This window comes from Cololabis saira, chromosome 2 (assembly GCF_033807715.1).
Source record: "Cololabis saira isolate AMF1-May2022 chromosome 2, fColSai1.1, whole genome shotgun sequence".
Taxonomy (NCBI): Eukaryota; Metazoa; Chordata; class Actinopteri; order Beloniformes; family Belonidae; genus Cololabis; species Cololabis saira.
The window spans coordinates 21,856,564-21,871,675 of NC_084588.1; the positions used below are offsets into that span (position 1 = coordinate 21,856,564).

The 15,112-nt window shown below is 44.1% G+C and overlaps 1 protein-coding gene across 4 annotated transcripts in view; it reads right to left on the reverse strand.

Moving 5' to 3' along the window:
* The window catches only part of nhsb (Nance-Horan syndrome b (congenital cataracts and dental anomalies)), a 70,446-nt gene extending 56,191 nt beyond the window's left edge, over positions 1-14,255 (reverse strand). For all 4 annotated transcript variants that reach the window (XM_061740736.1, XM_061740722.1, XM_061740718.1 and 1 more), the window contains exon 1: positions 13,704-14,255. In XM_061740736.1, coding sequence (XP_061596720.1) covers positions 13,704-13,983 — 280 coding nt within the window. In that variant the 5' untranslated portion in view covers positions 13,984-14,255. The remainder of the gene's footprint in view (positions 1-13,703) is intronic.
* Between the last annotated feature and the right edge of the window lie 857 nt (positions 14,256-15,112).

Consider the following 15,112-nt stretch of genomic DNA (forward strand, 5'->3'; position numbering starts at 1 on the left):
TCATTGTTTTTCGGTGCCACTGGCTAAAATCACTGCTTATACACTGTGTTCAAGTTATGTAAACTTTAAGATTATGTTGACTGAGAACACTGCATAACCCTACAGCTCTGTGTGGCAGGGTGGAGGTGCAGCCACTCAGGTGATTGGGCACAGGTGGGCCCCATCAACCTCTCCACCCTGCCTGCCTTCATAAGAAGTGGCTGCACAGCAGCAAGGGGTCCCTGCTGAAGGTGCTGGTGCACGTGTGATTGCAAATAAAAACGTTTCCTGCACTAAACCCCATGTCCTCTGTCCTGTCGGTCGGCCCCGTAGCACTAGCCCTGCTACACTCAGAAACTATAAGCTACTTTGAAGTCTTCACAGACAAATGAAGGACTTGGGATTTCGTAAAAGAAAAAAACAGTACTTGTGTACCACCCTGAGGAATAATGTGCATGAAAGAGAGTTTGAATGAGACTGGTTTGACTGAGAGATTGACATAAAAAGTTGTGCTGGTCCAGATTTATTTGTATTTTTTTTAATTGAGTAGTATTACGAGGCAGATGTCTGAACTCAGCAGCACAGTGGCTTGGTATTTAGCACTGTTGCCTCACAGCGAGAAGGTTCCCGGTTCGACTCCCTGGCCAGGCGGGGGTCTTTCTGTGTGGAGTTTGCATGTTCTCCCCGTGCTTGCGTGGGTTCCCTCCGGGTACTCCGGCTTCCTCCCACAGTCCAAAAACATGTATAGTAGGTTAATTGATATTTCAAAATTGCCCTTAGGTGTGAGTGTGCATGGTTGTCTGTCTCTATGTGTGGCCCTGTGATGAACTGGCGACCTGTCCAGGGTGAACCCCTGCCCCTTGCCTGAAATTAGCTGGGATAAGCTCCAGCAGACCCCTGTGACCCTGCAAAGGATATAGCGGGTATAGAAAATGGATGGACGAGTTTCAAATAATACAGCCAATTATTACTCCTCCTATCCGAAGTCTTTACACCATTACTTGTTTTGTGTGTAAATGTTCTCCAAAGTTACAAATGGCATTTCTATGAACCTGACCAGTGTTAAATATTGGGCTCCTAGAAGGAAAAAAAAGAGTTGGGGCCAGTAGGGGACACTCTAAAGCTATGTTGCAGATAAAACAAAGGGGAAACTGCATCATATATCATATCATATCATATCATATATATATATATATATATATATATATATATATATATATATATATATATATCGAAATTTATAAAAACAGTGAAATTGTGTCTCTGTTGAACATTTTCTCACAGTAAGACAGCAAATATTGCAACTTCATTAGAGACGGATGGACATTTGATGATGTACTTTGTTCTGGTTCCAGTCAGATCCTCTGTCGTAAACTAGATGTACAAATGAAAGAAATGAACAGATGAAAATAATCTATCCATCCATCCATCCATGCATTTTCTATACCCGTTTAATCTTTTGCAGGGTCATGGGGGTCTGCTGGAGCCTATCCCAGCTCAACGGGCAAACAAGCAGAGAATAACGTCTTTGTCTTTTTATATGTGACTTTATTGGCACCCCGCCTCTCACTCTGAGACGGATGGGATAGGCTCCAGGCCCCCTGCAACCCGGAACAGAAGATACAGATATGACATATGAAAAGGATGGGTGGATTTTATCGACAATGTGTTCTTTCTGCAACTGGGCTAATCAGAAAGCCACGACTTTCACAACTTTTGTAAAGATTCCGATTTTCTGACACTCTTGTCATGGCATTAAAAGAGATGTATACAAAGAATTTACATCTTAATTACGTTCCACTGTTCTGTGTGCATGGGAGTAATGGTGGATAGTTAAATCAGTGTGTAAAGTCTAATACAGGCAATGTCCAGGATATGAGTACAATAACAAACTGCTGCAATGTTTCTTTTATTCTTCCATGCATAAAAATACAGATAAACATATCAAATGTCTTTAAAAAGTCTATTGCTCAATAATTAATTATGAGATAATTGCAGTAACAACCCTCAATACCAGCAAATTCAAATGACTTTTTCTTTATGAATTAATATTTGGTAACTATTAGTGGTTAACGTGCCAACACTGCCAGTTTAAGTTCACTGAGCTCCATTTAAAGGTATAGTCTGTAATCGTATTCAAAAACATTTATTGTTATACTGGGTGAAATGGTCCTTCCATCCTGAGAGTAGCCAGTGAATAGAATAGAAAAAGGAAAGAAAAAAATCCAACCTCTCTGACAGCTTTAATCCTGTAAAAACTCGAGTGGCACGGATTGGTCAGAGGACCAGAGGATTGGCAGGGGGGAAAGAACCAATCAGATGCCTTCATTTTAAGTCCCGCCCACGTCCCCCTCTGTCCCATGCGCGCACTCGTCACGTCGAAAATCTTGCTGGAAAACTTCACACACTCGAGTCACGTTTGCTGAAGAATGGCGCAGAAAACGAGAAAACGCAGCCAAAAATACCACCTCCCCAGTATGGGGGTCCGTGGGGATGGAGGCGTCTCCATCCCGGCGAGGGCGGAAAGCGCCGGTGCGGGTGGCGGTGCGGTGCCGTGCAGGCTCTGTTGCCACGGCTACGCCGTAGGGTACGCCGTAGCCTACGGCGTAGGGTACGCGACGACGCGCACCATTCTGCATTAGTGTATTGCGGAACCATAAATCAGCCTTCAGTGTGTGCTCTGTGTGCTGTTCTGAACTTTTCTCTGTTGTGCTCATTTTGCTGGGACGTCGGGTCCCTCCGCCGAGACACAACTTTTGCGGTATGCGTTCATTGTTGTGTCTAAAAATGATGCGCAGTGCCCACCCAATCAGAAACGGTACAGATATTCTGTGATATTTTTTTATATTTATAAAGAAATAAAATTATAAAAAAATAAAGGACCCCCATAACTTTGATTGGGTGGGCAGGACACACGTTTGGGTGGGCACAGCCCACCCCTGCCCCCCCCTAAAACCGGCCTCGCTTACAGGTGAATGAGACATGGGGTAGTTTTGTTGAAAATGTGCTGTCCAAAATGTCCTGGAAAACTCGACTCCTGCAAATGCGCGTTCCCCAAAGTTTGTGGGGGCGTGGCTTTGGACGGAGCACTGACGGGAGGGGGAGGAGGGGGCGGGGCTTAGAGGAGGTGCCACTTTCAAATCTTGCTAGCTCTCCAACATTACTGACTATACCACATAGCTGCAGACTTATTGTTGTTTGTAGCCAACATCTGTTTAACACCGTTTTAGCCCACTATCAAACTCTCCTCTCCTCTCCTCTCCTCTCCTCTCCTCTCCTCTCCTCTCCTCTCCTCTCCTCTCCTCTCCTCTCCTCTCCTCTCCTCTCCTCTCTTCTGTTTCAGGTGGGTGTGTGAATTTGAGCGTGAGTCGGTGGTGTAACCGGATTCACACCAAAAGCATCACGGGTGTCATAGGCGTCCGGCTGCCATTCATTTTCTATGAAAGCGCGCTGCGAGAGGCGTCGGAGCTCACGGAGGTGTTGGAGTCGTTGGGAGCAGCGCGTTGGAGGCATCCAGAGCGTCAATATGAAGTTGAGAGAATCTCAAATTTAATCAAATGAGCAGCGGCGACGCCTAGGAAGTGTCTAATCACATACCGGGATTCCTGAAGCAAGACGCCTCAATGCAGATTGTACTTTTGTGTACACACACAAACTTACACTCATTCACAAGCATACATGAGCATAGATGTGCACTAACAAACTTATTTTTATCATGAATTAATATATTTCATCCAGCAAACTGACATTTTTGCTCATTTGACTGCCTTTTTTACCTGAACTCTGCTCATGTGAAAGACGTAACTGATGGTTGAGGACCTGTATGGTCTGAACTATTTTATTTGCTACATCGATCTAATGCAAAATAATTAAAAACCGTGCTTATTAACCACAAAACACAGTTTAAACAATATGACCAAATCCGCTACGACCCGGTGTCAGTTGTGTTCACCGCAGGCAGACTGCAGCTTCACCGGGAGCAACGGCTCGCCGATGGTTGCTGTTGATCCGGGGACCAAACTTGTTAAGGAGAGCATCAAACTCACTCTTATCTATGCGTAAATAAAGCAAAAATATAAAGAAGGCTTCCCAAAGTGTGATCCATGGTGAAATAGGAAACTGAAGATGTGCACGCTAAATATAGATATGTGTAGGCTATATGCACTTTGTTCCCTCAAGGTCTGCAGCGCAGCTTGAAAGCCCCGCCCACTGCAGTGCGATGCAGGCGTCCTGAGCCACCACAGGCGATTTTTGATGCTTTCGGTGTGAATCTAGAGTAAGTCTGAGTGGTGCGTAGTTTGAATTGGTTTCAAACATCTTTGGGATTTTCTTCGCAGGTAGGACATGATAACAATTCTTTTTCCTTCGCGGATGAACAAGGCCGTTCGTGACTGAGGAACTCCACGTTCATGAATTAGTGGGACGTAGCATGTTTATTAATGGGGTGTTCGTGAAGGTGTCACCACTGTCAGTCCCTTCGCCCGGTGTACCTCAGTTTAATTCTAATGAACAGCTAGAGGAAGAACTTTGCCAGCAAGTTTAAGACTGAGTTTGGGGTGTAAGGATCCTAAGCTCAAGCATATCCTGTCTTTGAGGCGGCAGGTGTTTATGTTCCTGGAATCGCCGGCGCAGATTTTAGAGGTGTTGTTTAGAGTGAAGCTTGGGGAAGGTTCCTATATGGTTTATGCGAGTTTGGGGCAGTTGAAGTGTTTTGAATGTGGGGACGTGGGACACAAACGTTCTGTTTGTCCTCATAAGCGTCGGGACGGTGTGGCGGGTGATGACGTCAGTGCTGGTCCCAGCAATGGAGCCAGGACCGGCTCTGTTGTTGGGCCCCCTTGCTGGTTCCTCTGCTGCTGATCTTGCTTCGGCTGGTACTGGGACAGGCGGTGCTGCTGGCTCTGCTGTGGTGCCGGCGGGGCCGGCTGGCATGTTGTCCAGTGGTGTGTCACCAACAGATGACCTTCATGTAGTCAAAGTTCAGCCTTATTTCCTAACCATTCCTGTGCAGGTGTTTCTGAGGATGGTGCTGGAGGCAGTGCTGTAAATGTTGAGGAGAGTTCTTGTGTAGATGAAGGTGAAATGGATTTTTACTCTGAATCGGATGCTGCATCTATTGCAGATCTTTGTACCAGGTCCAAGGATCTGTATTCCTTGGAGGCTATAAAATGTTTTTTGGATGAGACTTATAGAAAGTCAGTTAAGGTCAGCGATTACTTCAGTTATCCTGAAAAGTTCATTCGATCGGTTAGTGTGCTGAAGAGACAGGTGGGTTTTGACCTCTCGGATGAACGGAAACAGTTCCATCTTAAGAAGCATATAACAATTCTGAAAAAAGCTACTATGCTAAGACTGTTTTTAAACAGTGGGATCTATTGGACACATGGCGGGTTAAATTTCCACAAGTTAAACAATATACATGGGTTCGAGTGAGGGATAATGTAGTAACTGCTGCAAGGCTGGAACGTGTTTACATTTCGGGTAATTTGGCTTCAGCGGTTACATGTAGTACTATAAGCCCTGTTGGGTTTACAGATCATCATCTTGTCATTGCTAGTTATCTTACCAGGTGTAGGGACTAAGTCATACTGGCATTTTAATAATAAACTTCTTCAGGATACTGGGTTTTGAAAGAAATTTGAGTGCTTCTGGGAGCAATGCAGGAGCCGTAAGACACCGCCCGTGGGACGAGGAGGGTTGCCTATTGTCTTTTGCGAGTCCCCATACTACTACTGTCTTTTAGCAGACGCTTTTAACCAAAGCGATTTACATCTGAGATTCACACACCATGGAGCAATTAGGGTTAAGGCATTGCTCAGGGGCCCAAGGTGGTTCATTTTGGTTGCCATTCTGGGGCTTGAACCTGCCCACCTCTGTATTCACTAGACCAGTGATTCTTAACCATAGGGCCGCGGCCCAAGTTGGCCGCGAGCGCCACCTAGTGGGCCGCAAAAAGAATTCAGTTTTGTACATGTGGGCCGCGGGGGCCGCGGGACTGCATAGCAACTCCCGACCAAATGAGGAGAAGACACTCAGCTAGCTGTACGTGTAATAGTAAGAGGAATGGTGTGTATTTACAGAGTAAATCCTTCATTTTGCACAGAGTAGGTTTAGATCCGCCAGGATCAGGGATCGATTACTTGGGTCTGCGCCCAAAGCGAGCGAGCGGCCGGGGAGGTCGGTGCCGCTCAGGCTTGCGGGCTCCGTCGTTACTGCTGAAGGATTGTACATGTAGATGCAGGGCTGACGTGTCTGCTGGACTGGACTGTTGGTCGGGCTTTCTCAAAAGCATCAGAAAGTGACTGCTCCGTCGCCAGAGAGCTGCGGGCTCTGCCCGTCTCAGCTGATCAGGCTCGGATGAAACCTGACGCACTGACTCCTCTGACAACTGATTAATGCATAAAGTACAATCAAACTAAGTTTTGTTCCCGCTCTATTTTTAAATATGCACACTTGTATGCTTGTGTGTGTGTGTTGTAAGGTGGCGCTCCGTGTGTGTAGACGGCGCCTTTCCACACGGCGCGCTGTTTTAAATACAGAAATGACACACACAAAACTGAGGGTGCTCCTTTCCACACGGCGCCGTATGGTCGTCAAAATACGGTAATTAGCTTGGCTCTATATACAGAGATGAGAAGCGTAACAGGTGGAAAGGGAAGTTCAACCCGGAATGGACCGATTCATCCTGGTTCAGTCTTCCCACTGGGACAAAACCAGTGTCTCATACGTTCAGAGACCGTGGCGTTCAAAGTGCAAAAGTGAAACGCCACTGAAACAAAACACAAAGTTTTTCATCAAACATATCCACTCAAGTCTGAACTGAAGTCACAGAAAATAAACTGACCATCTTAAAACATCCTGCCCATATTTGGGTCCACATACAGCTGTGAAGCAGCTTTCTCCACAATTAACATGATTAAAACTAAATATCGTTCCAGGCTCACCAATGTTTATATTAATTTATTATAAAAATGTGTTGAGACAATTAACAAAGAAAAAGGGAAATTCAAACTGCTGGTAGAGAAATAAAACAAGATAGCATTTGAAAAATAAAATAAAATGTATTTTATTTTTAAGAGAAAAAAATATGTGTAATTCAAGTTACACATGTTATGATGTTGCTACAACTATGAGGCTACTTGAATATATATATATATATATATATATATATATATATATATATATATATATATATATATATATATATATATATATATATATATATATATATATATATATATATATATATATATATATATATATATACTGTATATTATGATGTTCTGGACCTTCGCTTGAGTAAATTTTCTCTAAATGGACCTCTTAAAGTTTTTGTTGAATACCCCTGCTATAAAGTGTTAATATTTAATGGGCCCCGGGCCACTCTGTACTGAAACAAATTGGACCCCAAGGTCAGAAAGGTTAAGAACCCCTGCACTAGAATACCACCCCCCTGGATAAATTTCAGTTCCTGAAGAAGAAAGCAGTTTATCAGGTCTGCCTGAAGGTGTTTAACCTCCGTTCTCTGATGGGGTTACAGGAGTCGGGGTGGACTGAGTTTTTTGGCCCAGGGTTTTGCCTGAAAGGCCAATTGCAGTCCCTATACAAGCTGCCCATTGAGAAGAGGACAGCGGACCAACACTGGAGGATTGTACATGGGAGTATAGCTATGAACAGATACAGAGCACACCTGGATCCTAGTGTGGGGAGGCCTGTTTATTTTGTTCAGGGACTGAGACGCTGGCACATTTGTTTGTCCAGTGTCCCCGTCTTGTTGGTCTTTTTCATCTTTTGCAGACATGGTTTCAGGGTTTTGGTGTGGTGTTTTCTTTTCATTTGTTTATTTTTGGTCCTAAGTACAATGTTAAAGAGAAGATTGTTGTGACACTTATTCATTTCTTGTGTGGTTCTTCTTGGCTGACCAGGAAGAACCGACTTTCAGGTTCTGGTAGTGTTGATCCACTTGCAGTTAAGGGTCTTCTGAAGTCCCGTCTTCGAGTGGACTACTCTTATTATAAAATGGTGGGCAACCTGGAGGCTTTTGAGGATAGATGGTCTTTTGGAGGGGTCTTGTGCTGTGTTGGGGGTTAGAATAACGACCTCTGGTTTCAGTTTTGAGGGTTTTTCTCTTTTGATGGGTTGATGATGTAATTTGTGTTGTGATTCTGTGGATTGGTCAATAAAGGGCTTGTTAAAACCAAAACCTCTCCTCTCCTTTCCTCTCCTCTCCTCTCCTCTCCTACTTGTGTCTGGGTGGAAATCAAAGTGCATTAAACATTAAATATGCTGTCAAGAAGCAGAAGTCTCTCCATGCTGCTGATGATGGGGAAAGTAGGGCAGTGAGGGAAGAGGTATAGATGGAGAGGAGGAAGCGTAAAGAGGAGGAGGAGCAGAATGGACACAGATCTGCAAAGATGGAGGATAGAGAAGAAGGGCAGACAAAACAAGATCTCTTTACCACTAAAAGAAACACACGCTGAACACATTAAGGCTGCTGGCCAGTGGCTCAGTATGAACTTGGTAAATATGCTTGTGAGTTTTTTTGTTTGTGAGAAAGAGGGAAGAAAAACACATTTACTTCCAGACCACTAAGGATCACACTGCATACTGTTGGCTCTCAGTCTGCCTGTATCCCTCTATCATTTTATCTAAAATTGTCTAAACAACAGCCTTTTGTACTCCAGATGTGATACTCGTTATCCAAATAGTAGTGTGTAAAAATGTCTAACCATAGAGAGAGATACTGACTCAGCTGAAAGGTTAAAGCAGGCCTCCATCTCCTTCCTGTTACTATGCAGACTAGCGAGGCGGAGCAGTCCCCCGCTGCCACAGGCCATACTCTCACAAATTAACCTTCAAAGTCAAATTTACTTCAGTGGTGTGCCAGGAAGAAGCTCGTGATCTCATATCATTGCAATATACAGTATTTGTTGCAGACATACAGGTCCACATTAAGGTTTCCTTCCACCTTGCGTGGTGGTGTTTGTGTGCTCAGCGCACCAGAGTGTTTGCTCTGGATTCCCGCTGATTGTTCCCCTGAATCCAAACCTGTCACTCGGCTCTGAGTTCATTACTGCAAGTTTATGAAATACTATCCTTTAGTCATACCAGACACGCTGGATGTTGTGTCTTTTCATATTCATGCAAGGGAGGTAGAGTCAGAGTTTTGACTTCTGCTGCGTGAGCTTGCCTGGTCAGCCATGCTAATCATTTTCCTCTAACTAGTCTGGTTCCTTTAGCTTTGATTTCCAGAGGGCAGAAACAACGGCTTGAGGAGATCCTTGATCTGGGTGATACTGGGATAAGCATACAACCAACAGAGACATAAAGCAAGTGTTGTAGCGGGATCAACAACCACACTTGTATTAATAAAAAAAATCCAGAATGATGTGAAGTGCAGAAAGAACACTGCTGAATAACTGTTGTCAGCTTTGCAGGAAAAATGTGTTGATCTAACGTGTTATTAGCCATTCTGCTGCTATCTTGGTTGTTTTGGATCAAGAGTCACCTCATCCGGATCTGGATCCGGTGTTTGAGTCTGGTACGGCAGGGCAGGCCAGATGTGAGCAGTAATATCAGAAAAATGGACAAGAAGAGCCCCCCCCCCCCCCCCCCCCCAAAAAAAAAACAACAAAACAATCTTAATTTTCAAAATAGTGAAGTAACAATATGATGTTGAGCATTTATTTCACTGACGATGCTTTTAGATGAAACTATGACACCAACTTGTTTTCCTCCTTCGCCTCTCCTTACTTCATTTGACTAAAGCTTAAATGTTCCCTTTCCTTTGAAAGACAGCTAACGTCTACCTTTTTTCCTAAACATTTCAACTGGAATGATGTTGTTGTCTGGAAAAACTCCTATTTTAACATGTAATGTTCACCTTTACAGTGCCTGTTCAGGAACATGCTTGAAGGAGCTGCCTGAGAGCAGAACTGGCGGTTTTATTTTGGGTTCGTGTGGTTAAAACACACGAACCCTGATTTGTCTGACCCTGATTTTCATTCTGGTGAAATTCTTGTATTACACGCATATAAACAAATCAGGCAATATCAAGATCCGCTAAAACTGATGGGTTGATGTCTGTATAGTAGACTTTCTAATGTGAACATTGTGACAGGCCTGGGTCCACTGGCGTATACTCATGCCAGAAGTCAGGTTGCTGTCTGCCTCAGTTAACATTTTACACTCTCTGTTACATGAATCTTCACGTTGCACACCTCAGTCTTAGCACATGAACTGTTATCATCAGACTTATGTGGATGGCCATCACTCTTGTTTTTAAAGTGGCCGTCGGCAACCTCCACAACTGAGAATAATCAAACTCTTCTGTCTCATCCACACACAAACACAGTTTTACGGAGAAAATTAACTTTTCTGGAAACTTCTTCGATGGGAAGCTGTTTGGAAACCAGGTTTGTAGAGATGCTGTGTACACAAGGGAAGCCAGTGGTATTTTGTTTGTGATGTCAGTGTGTGCATGATCATTTCAATTATCTGTGTGTGTTTAACTTAATTTACTTAGCATAGCAAGGCATGTAAGAAACCTCAGTTTCACCCCACAGCACAAGCACCAGAACAACAGCACCATAGATTAACACCTGATATACAAATCATTGCTGAAATAAGCATTAAAAACGACTGCACCTCTCTGTTCACAGCCAAATTAAAAAAAAAAAAAGCTTGACAAAAAAGTCCAGATACAAGAGGTGAAACGTCTTTAAATGTCCAGAATCACGATGACCTGCGTGACCAAGAATCTGCACCAACACATTCAGGCAAAGCACTCCGGCACTTAATAAATCAATCAATTAACTACAAATGTCAAAATAATCTTAATTTGATTTCATCTCACTTACATTTCATTTTTGAAGCCTGAACAAAGTTTTTTAATAAAACCACATTTCAGTTTGGAACATCTCCCCTCTGAAATCTTGAAATCTTGAACCTAACAACATATCCATGCATTTTATTTGTGATACGATGTTCCACCATATGACTGCTTTATTGTCCACTATCTCTGCAGAGGAAGCACAGCGCGAGCTGGACAATGTTAGCGCAACAGCGGTTTCTGCCTTCTGTGTTCGGGAGCAGCACTGAATTGCAGGTCACCTGCCTATTGACAGAGGTCAGAGCCCCGATACACAAATGTCACAAATGTGATATCAGCACTCTTCTCATCCAGGACACAACCAGAAAAACAACAGGGGAGCGTGAATGTCATTGACAGCAAGTCAATGCCAAGCTGAAACTTGTTCTACAGTTTGTGGACATTCTGTGTTAATGGAAAAGCAACAGATGATTATTCGTACAGGCTGTTTTTATTAAAGTCTGACGCAACACATTGTTTTCATAAACGTGCCAAACACAAATAGCGTGAGCACCATCTGAACACCACCTTGTTGGAGATCAATCCAAGTGAGCTCCATATCGACTGCCGTGAATCTTGATACACTCCACCATCAGGTGGGGAAACTCTGCTGTCACTGACACTGAATCGCCGTCTGTGTGCAAACACAGATATTGGAGTCCTCTGGGTCATTGCTGCTGTTTGATAGCGAGGGGGCAAATAATAGTGCTTTTATCTGAATTAAAAATAGCAAAACTCTTGCTGCCATCCAAAAAGCAGAACTAAAACTCTCCCTGCAACTAATCTGACATATTTTAGTCACAATGTGTCTGACTTTATAATTATTTCTGAGGCATGTTAGATTATGGATATATTGTAAATCCCAGCGTTCCAATCAAGACAGGGCAAAAACAGAATATAAAAAGAATCCCCTTGCACCTAAGCCAAGCTTTCGCCACAGAGACTATCTCCCCATGAAAAAGGCTCAGAGAAGATGGCGAGGAGATTCAGCAGTATGATCTGAAATGAACTATTTGACTTTTACCAGATAAGACTTGTCCTATTTGATGAACGCTCAGGATTCATAGAAGTAATAAGAGTTTTGTAAATCAGCCTATGGCTGCAATCTGGGTGCATCTACATTTTATTTTTTTATTAAAAGAAAATGTTGCCTGATGTACACTGTCCCTACCAAAAATAAATAAATTGAAATTGAAATTTACTGACTCAGAGTCACAGAAACACAATCTGCTTGGCAAATTAATATTTTAGGATTTTATATGTCAACAAGTGCAACAGACAAGTTTCTAAATGAGTTCTGTGACTTTTTAAGATCCATGTTTATTGTTGTGTTTTTAGTGACTCTAAATGTTTGGTATTGTAAAAGGACTTGAATGAATTGTCCTGCTTAATTGCAAGAGACCACGTGTTGCCTTCAACATCAGAACTGAATTCATCCAGATCTAAAGCAAACCAGATTAAACAGAGCAGAACTGTTTTTGTCATGAAGACATGGCTGCCTCATGGACACATATGCCTTGTAGGTGACAGGTTTGAAAGGTATTCAGAGCCACCAATTACGCAGTCCCGAAAATACCGTATAGATTCACAACTGAATCGCATTGATTAAAAAAAAAGGACTAAAAATATACAGTCTTCGACTAAAATCTAAAGAGATGGGCTGGAGGGACTGCAGAGAGCATAAATAATATGTAGCTGTCGTTTAGAACACGCTGTTACAGCAAACTGCAGAGTCTCCCATTCCCGCCAATCAAGCTTATTTGATTGGCAAAAGACCGCAATTATTACAACACCTGGGACATTCGGTGACGACCAGTCCGCGTTTTACCCTGCAACACGAACATCTGGATTCAGGGCTGGTTCGGTGCCGCTGCATGTGGGAAGGGTGGGTTTAGCCTGAGTTATGGTTCCGCGTTAAATCTTCGCCGTAAGGTACGGTGTAAGGTACGCGGCGACGCGTACCTTACGCCGTAGGCTCTGCGTTGGTGTAACGCTGAACCATAAATCAGCCTTTGGCGCACGGGGAGCCGCCTGCATGTGAAAACCCCCGTCTATCCGCCTCTCTCACGCCAGAGAAAACCCTTGACAACAGATATCGCACTCCAAGCTTAATACATTCAGCCCCTCTTACATGAAAGGAGCCGACTTTTATGTATTTATTCATTTGTTCCTTTGCGCCAGAGAGCACCGCCTGAACGTGCTTCAGGTGTGCGCTACCCGCAGTGATGCTGAGCCAATGCAGCGCCGACACACGCCCCTCCGCCCGCCTGTGAGCGCACACACACACACACACACGGGCACACTAAACAGGACCCCCACCACCAACAACACCACCAACAACACCCCCCATTCCCCAGAACCGTCGACGACGGACACGCACATGCACACGACCGAGTCTGGACCGCCGAACAGATGAGCAGTCAGCCCATCCTGCGCTGCGAAAACGCTTATCGATGTTGCTCCACAGTCAGGGCTGATTTATGGTTCCGCGTTACACCAACGCAGTGCCGGCGCGTACGGCGCGCGTCGCCGCGTACCTTACGCCGTAACCCCGGCGTAGGTTCTGCGTCGATTTAACGCGGGACCATAATTCAGGCTTCGGATGTGCTAACGCGCTCCTGTGACACATTTCACATAGGCTACGGGGGGGTCCACGGCACACACACATGCAGCTGGATTAAATAAATAAATACATGTTTATTCATTGGAATATAGATTTAGAAGGTGGGCGCACATGTGGATGTGAATGAATAAAATATCGCACGCCTCGGGATGTAGAAATCACAAGAAGCATCGTTTTTTTTGGATAGACGGCGAGAGTATACAGCCACATCACTTGAGGTGGTCTACTTACGCACTGCTTCCTTTTTGGGGTCTAGGGCACTGGCAGTCTGCTGGATCTGGCCTATTTTGTTCTGGAGGAGCCAGACTCGCTGGTTGGTGCTCATGATGTCGTTTTCCAGCTCCTGGAATAAGGAGCAGGCATGCCGCGCCAGGTCGGACAGCTGTCGCAGCGTCCGGGAGAGCACCACGTTGCTGATGGCACGCAGGTCCTCGAACAGCGCACCCTCATCGCCGGGGAGCGGGTGTCTGCACAGAAGCTGCGGCTCCACAATCCGTTTGGCGAATGGCATTTTTGCTCGCCAAAAATAATAATAGAAGAGACCGCAAGCTCCGATGTAAATCCCCACTGCGCAGAAGAAAAGGGTAAACGGTGAAAACAGACAACATCCAAAATATGTAAATCCACGAGAAAAAAAAAGCCCCCGATGAGGTTTTTTCGGGCCGACCGCGCGTTATTATTCCCGGGGCGTCAATCCAAAGTTCCCAGATTCTCCTTGAGATCCTCCATCCCCGCTGCTGGTTTGTGGGGGATCACTCACACTCCCTTTGACACATGCACACACATGCACACACATGCAGGACAGTGGTGTGAGGATGCGTGTGGAGTCTGTGATCATGGGTTGCTCCGTGCGCCGTTAAGTCAGCCACAACCAACAGGAAATGTCAATGCTCGTAGATTTCAGAATAAGAATCTGGGTCGAGTAGACGTATTACCAACGTCATAAGAAGGGCCTACAATTTAGATAGTTGACTACAATATATAGATTTACAATAACTACCCTAGGAATTAGTTTTATTTTTGATTATCCAGCGTATGCGTGAGAATGTTTTTTTTTTTAAGTCCTGGGCTTTTATTTTATTAATTGCCATCCCTGTTTTCCTGCTTGGTTGTGGTGGTTTTCAGGGGTATTGATGCTCTGTGGCCTGAAGAACCATCAGAATAAGAGAAACCTGAAGTAAAAACCTGGACATGTGGATGTTGGACAGAGGATGCATGAAGTTTTGACTCAGACAGGACACACTGATGAAGAAGCACTTAATAAACACACTTGTTCAGGCTCAGCTTTTTAGACCTGATTTAAGTGATGACCTAAGACCAATAAACTAGACCAAAGCTGTGGGAACACATTTCCATTCATGCATTCATTTTCATATCAACCTATTTTTGCAGCAAGTGTTGAACAGGTGGACGGTGTTCACAAGAGCAGATGACAAAACTCAACTTCACCTCATCATTTCCTTGAAATTTCTGATGGATTCACTGAGAGCAACTGTCCGTCAGTCGTCAGAAAGCATAAGATTTAGCTGGAAGGTTTCATTTTTGTGGACTGAAAATCTGTTTTACATGTTTTTTAAGCTGTGTATATATTTCTTTTTTTGCGAGAAAGAAAATAATCTTCCTGAAAAAAAATCCTGTCA